This window comes from Cebus imitator, unplaced genomic scaffold, assembly GCF_001604975.1.
Source record: "Cebus imitator isolate Cc_AM_T3 unplaced genomic scaffold, Cebus_imitator-1.0 Scaffold347, whole genome shotgun sequence".
NCBI lineage: Eukaryota > Metazoa > Chordata > Mammalia > Primates > Cebidae > Cebus > Cebus imitator.
This window is the reverse complement of record NW_016107662.1, coordinates 859,890-866,559: the sequence shown is the minus strand read 5'-3', so window position 1 is coordinate 866,559 and position 6,670 is coordinate 859,890. Positions and strand designations below refer to the sequence as shown.

The 6,670-nt window shown below is 39.4% G+C and overlaps 1 protein-coding gene across 1 annotated transcript in view; it reads right to left on the bottom strand.

The window, feature by feature from the left end:
- CRB1 (crumbs cell polarity complex component 1) overlaps window positions 1–6,670 on the bottom strand; it is a 222,629-nt gene that overhangs the window by 47,412 nt on the left and 168,547 nt on the right. Inside the window, exons 7-8 of the mRNA XM_017506056.2 lie at window positions 2,457–3,004; window positions 898–1,063 (exon numbers count right to left, since the gene is read on the bottom strand). Of these exons, the coding sequence (XP_017361545.1) occupies window positions 898–1,063; window positions 2,457–3,004 (714 nt within the window). The remainder of the gene's footprint in view (window positions 1–897; window positions 1,064–2,456; window positions 3,005–6,670) is intronic.

Here is a 6,670-nt window from a genome sequence, read left to right as displayed (position 1 = left end):
AGAATAACGGAAGCACATTGAGGACAACACATTAGAGGGTTTTCTTTTTTCTCTCTATAAAAGAAAGCAGAGAAATGGGATGGTAGCTGGTAGGAATAGGGGTGGAAAGGGGCAAAGGAAGTCTTTTGTAATGATGGAAAAATTGATGCTGGTAAGAGAAAAATTTTAGGAACGTAATCTTTGAATAAGGGGAAGAAATTAGAATAAGTGCAAACATGGAGGGTTGTCTATAGATTGGACAGTGCATTATTGGAAGTAGGTGAAAAGACAATATAAATAACAGTATAGTTAGTGTGTGGATATGCAAAAATTGTGAATACTGTATCCTATTCAATCTGTTAACATTTGGAGAATTGTGTTCTGTAGTACAGAAGATGGACAGGAAAACCTTTCACGATGAGGGAAATTCTCACAGCAAACGTTAATCGAGTGCCTAACATGTTTATCTACACATAAGGTCGTAGAATCATGACAAAGAAACCAACAAAGCAGAAATTGTTTTTCCTATTTTACAGGTGAGGAAGCTTTAGATGATGGAGAGCAATGAATTGCCTGAGGCCTCGTAGTTAAAAAACAGCAATGTGCAATGCACACGTGTGTATTCTGTATTCCCAGTAATGAGGAAAGGGAATGTTACCTGGTTAATTATCTTTAATGAAATCAGCTTTAAATGATCAAGCATCTAGGTTTAGTGTTGCTATGACCTCCATTTCCCACCCAGACACTGAGGCAGGATGAGGCAAGAGGACAGTCAGGTTTATTAGCCTCCTCATATAGGGGAAATAACCACGGATTAATTGAATAAGCTGGTTTTGTATTCTCTTCCTCTGTTTCATCTTGGAATAACTCAAATGGCCCAACTTAACTGGCGAGGTGATAGGTTTGATCTCTACCTACATTCAAATCCTTGAGGCACCAGCTGGCACTGGGCCCTGGGAGGGCACGGGCTGAGTCCACACCACTGAGCTTCTTCACAGGCTTTCCCACTCGTGTTGGCAGGGCAGGAACAGGAGAAGTCATCCCACAGGGAATGGCAAACACCTCCATTGTGACAGGGGTTGGACTGAGCAGAAAAGAAATCAAAAGTATAAAAAGCACTAAATAGGAAAATGCTGAAGGCAAGACCACCTATCTGTTATTTTAAAATGCAAATTTCCCTGAATTTTTACATTTGAAGCTATTAATATCCACTGTTAATTAAATGGAATAAAAATGACTGCTGCCATTGCCAACTCCCTTCTGAAAGAGCAGAGTGGTGGGAGAGAGAGCAAAGATATAAAGCTCATCTATAGCACAAGGAGGATTTTTCAAGTATAACAGTGTCTTCCATAATTTACAAATTACCAGGCACTTTTTCACATGCACTAATTACTGTTTGAGGAAGCGATTCTTACTCCTGTTTTTACAGATGATAAACAGAAGTACGTTGCCCAGTTGCCCAAGATCCTATACAGAAGTGAAACAGTGAAACTTGGTACCTAGGACCTTTGGATCCTATTTCAGTGACTGCTCTTCCTGCATTGGTCTCAGAAGGTTTCTCACAAAAAGTATGCAAAATGAAAGTATTTAAAAGAAGATTTATTAGAGCATGAACTGTGTTTGTCCAGGGTCTACTATTAACATATGAGTTATGCTAGTTACATAACCTTTCTAAACTTCAGTTACTTTATCTGTAAATAACGTAAATTGGGATAACAACAATGCTTTCCACAGGGTTTCTTCAATAGAATTAAATGAATTAATCCATGGAAAATAGTGCCTAGTGACTGCAAATGTTCTGTAGTGATGTTACAATTCATTTGTGTATATTTAGAACCAAGCTTAGTGTACGCGATAGTTGGAACTCAACAAATGTTCAGTACACAGAAATGTGTTTCACTTTCTTTCCCTTTGAAAGATCATGCAGAGCTGACAAGTTCTCATATTTAAGCAGCTCTTAGAAGATCACATAGAACATTTAAAGTAAAGCATGGGCTTTGAGAAATTATATTTCAGAGGATTTCAACTACCAGAAGGAAGTTATAGCTCAGAGTTCTTATTGTTGCTGACTTAATAAAAGTTCCAAACAACAGTAGCTGGGCATTTAAAGTTAACAATATCATGCAAAAAGAATGAATTCAGTTAAACCTCGGGGGTGCCATTAGGAGTTTAGGAATTGAAATATTATTATACTTTAGTAATTTGATTGTTGTGAGGGTGAGGGAAGCCTAAAGCTGAAATTATTTTGTTTCGTTAAATAGATTTTATGATGCCAATAAGATCAAGGCCATATTTCTATGGCTCAATGTCAATTCCACGATCTTGTTGGAAATATGTAGATGAAATATTTATTCTATGGTGGTGGGTCAGTAATGTCATCTTTATGTACAAAGAAAGAATAATTTAATAAGTTATCTTTGTAATAAAATAAAAGTTTAACATACAGTATATACCTACTTTGTCTGCGTAATCCTTACCTCGCAGAAGTTGTTTCCGGGACAGCCTTGGGTTACGTTGACAAGAACCGGGTTGAGCGATGCCTCGTTTGTTGAATTTGGAAAGAATTCCAGATTTTGGTTGTTTAGTCTTACATCTTGGATACAGCCTTTGAAGAATCCACCATTAAGTTCTGTCTCTTGCCTGTCAGGTAGGCCACCGAGGTACATGACATCTCCCTTTTGAATTTTCCAGGTAGAAGCAGAAATAAATCCCAGGTTTTGTGAAGATTTATACAGTTCAATTTTATTTGACTTGATTTTCAAAGTTATCAAGTGGACATTTCCATCATTAAGAACAAATTTTACTACTAATTTTGGAGAGCTTGGAGTCAGCATTACTAATCTGCCGTGCTCTAGCCAGACGCGGATATATTGGTAAGTGCTGTTTTCCAAAGCCAGCAGTAAGCCTGATGGGTGAAGCGTTCGGACAAACATGGAGAGGCTGACGGTGTCTCCATGGCTCTCATCAAGAGTAAAGACAGCATATCCAGTGGAGTCATCATGGCCAAATTTGCCTGCCACGTACTCTTCAATGTCAAAATAGAGGAAGAGGAAAAAAAAGAAAGAAACATCTTAAGGCTCAAAAGCCAGAAGGAATGGAAGATGAAAATTCTACATTTCACACACACACTCAAACTTAACTTTTAAAGTTCGGGACAGGCTTATTCAATAGAATAATGATTTGGCCTCTTTCTGAACTTCCGAGTTTACTTTATGCCTAAATTGACTATATATCCATTTGTAGCTTACACTTGAGGACCATTGATCACAAAACAGACCCAAAACAGACCAAAAAGATCTCTGCACTGATAAACTAAAGGATCTCCCCTATGTTGCCCTAAAATATGGGGCTTAATGGTGTATATCAGACACTGCTGTACTCCAGCTTGATGGAAGAAATGTTTGGACAAAAGCACTTTATACAGCCCTGCAAGCGGACTGTGAGGGCAGTCATCATCTTTGCTACTTAGAGGCATGCTGAAGCAAAGATGTCATTAAACCTAATTATTCTTTATAAAGAAATTTATTAGAGCCTGGACTGTATTTGTCCCAGATCTATTATTAACACATTATTTAAGCTACTTACATAACCTTTCCAAACTTCAGGTTTTTGATCTGTAAATAACATAAATTGGGATAACAGAAATCAAGAATTAGATGATTACATCTTCTCTTGGGGTGACAACTCACATAAGAGACAAGGCAGTTGAACAACTAAAAAGAAGGACTCTGATTGGGAGTAGGAATGGCACAGGACACAGAGAAGTAGGGGCAAAGCTGAGTATTAAACCTACCCAGCATTTCCTGTGGTCAGAGGAGTTAGTGATGCTCATATGTGGCAATGCTATTGAAGTGCATCACCTCGAGAAAACTCTTGAGATATATAAAAATAAAAGCTGACATTGTAAAATATTGGTGATATGGAAGACAACTTCCCGTTCTCATAAAGCTTACATTCTAGTTAGAAGAGATACCCCAGACACAGATAAGGAAGCAAACTATATAATATGTCAGATGGTGAGAAAATCCTTTATTATAAAATGTCAGGTAGAGAAAGAGACTAGGGAGATTTGGAGGGGTGGAATTGTAATTCTAAATAGGACAATCAGGGAGGAACTCTCTGAGAAAGAGATATTTAAGCAAAAGCCCAAAGTTATTCTACATTATTATAGTAACTCAAGAGAGAAATGACGATGGCTTGGATCAGTGCTAATGTGAAAGTGGTGAAAAGTGACCCGATTTTCAAAATATTTTGAAGGTAGAATTTTCTGGAACAATTTCATCTCTAAGGTTTTTGGCCCAAGCAACTGGAAGCATGGAGTTTGTATTTGCAGAAATAGTGAAGAAAATTGGAGGAACAGATTTATGGGAGAGGTGGGAGTCCATATTAAATTTGAGATGCCTTTTTGGATATCCAAGTGGAAGTGACTAGTGGGCAGTTGATATAGAGGTTCAGGCAGGATGTTCTGGGCTAGTTATAATAATGTGGGATTTGCTACTATATATAAAGTATTGTATTATGCCGTTTTACATTGCTCTAAAGAAATACTTGAGGCTGGGTAATTTATAAAGAAAAGAGGCTTAATTGGCTCATGGTTCTGCAGGCTGTACAGCAAGCATGGTGCCAGCATCTGCTCAGTTTCTGGTGGGGCTCACTTTATTCATGGTGGAAGGTGAAGTGGGAGCAGGCATGTAATATGGTGAGAGTAGGAGCAAAGTGGGGAGGCGCCGTCCTCTTTTAAACAACCAGATCTGAGCCAGGCACAGGGGCTCACGCCTGTAATCCCAACACTTTAGAAGGTCAAGGTGGGTGGATCACTAGGTCAGGAGTTCAAAACCAGCCTGATCAACCTGGTAAAACCCCATCTCTACTAATGATATAAAAAATTAGCCAGGTGTGGTGGCACACATTTGTAATCCCAGCTACTCAGGAGGCTGAGGCAGGAGAATCCCAGCTACTTTGGAGGCTGAGGCAGGGAGGCGGAGATTGCAGTGAGCCGAGTTAGCGCTACTGCACTCCAGCCTGCGTGACAGGATAAGACTCTGTCTTAAACAAAACAAACAACAACAACAAAAACACAACAACCAGATCTCACGTGAATTAGCAGCAGGCACTCCCTCATCACCAAGGGGATGATACTAAACCATTCATGAGGGATCTGCCCCCATGATTCAGTCACCTCCCTCCAGGCCCCACCTTCAACACTGGGAATCACATTTCAATATGAGATTTGGAGGGGCAAACATTCAAACCATATGAGATATTTAAAGCCACAACACTGGATAAGCTCACCAAGAGGGTGGGTATACAGAGAGAAAACCAGAGGTCCAAGAAGTAAGCCCTTAGGCACTGGACAGGTGGAGGTAAAGAAAGTGATGCAAGAGTAGCCAGTGAGATAAGAGCAGAACCAAGGGAGAGTGATGGCCCATGAGCTGAATGAGAAAATAGTTTTTCAGGAGGAGGGAGTGTTTAACTGTCTTAACTGGTATTAAGAAGCCAAGTAAGATGGGGTCTGAGAATTGACCACTGATTTTGCAATCTAGAAAGCATTGATAACTCGACAAGAGCACTGTCTTCAAGATATTGCTTTCTTCAAGTTTTTACCTCCCAATCCTAACCAGAAAAAAAGAGCATATTTCAGCATGTCTAAATGTCGTCATATGACCCAGTTGAAGTTTGGGCAAAGGTAAGACACATTTTAGTTGAGCTGAACTCTAGTAAACTTGCTTAGACAATCATCTGTGTTTGAAGATCTTCTGCATAAAAGGCTATATTTTCAGAACTCGGACTTGATTTCCTACAGGAACATTGCATTTTGAATCTGCATTTGGAGACCACCTGCTCCAGGCAACTACCGGTAGCTTTCAAAAGTGTACTGTTAGATAAAATAACCCCTTTGAAGAGGTTAACATCTCTGAATACACCACAGCACTTTCATATGAGATAAAATGCTTAATAAGAAAATTTGGCTCTTGAAGCCCCTGAGGTTTGAAGATAGGCCCAGAATCACTGAACCTCAGGGGTGGCGGGGTGCCTGCTGGTCATCCCAGGATGCCTTCAGCATCACTTTGTGGATCCAGATTAAAAGCCAGAACGCAGAGTATTTTTTTTTTTTCTCAGAAGCCTGACTCTTCAGCAATCCTATTCCTCAGAAATCACAAGCAACTCGTCAGTGTGTGTGATTTGCTACATCATTTTAGAAACAACCAAAGACACATATGATTTGGCTGTGGATTTGGAAGGGTGATTCTCATACAAGTGGTTGACATGTCATGAAGAGGGACAACATATATAGATGAAAAACAATTTTGACAAGTTTAATGATTGATGGAATACACAAGATGAAATGTAACAAGAATAAATAAGAGCCACTTCAATCTAAATGTGCCTGATAAGTTTAGAATGGGAGAAACAGGACGCTGTGGCATCACTAGTGAAAATGATACAAAGTGAGGCAATCATGAAGTGTGGCTGCCAAAAAGTCAATGTTACATTAGGCTGAAAAATAGAAGCACATTACCTAGAATGAGGGAGGTTATAGCCCTGTGTCACTGCATCATCAAGCACATACAGACAGCACATCTTAGAAGAAATACAGAGAACCAAATGTATTGCAAAGCATGCAAGCAGCTGATGAAGTGTCGGAAAACTATGTCATATGGCAAATATTAGAAGAAACAGGACGTTTAGC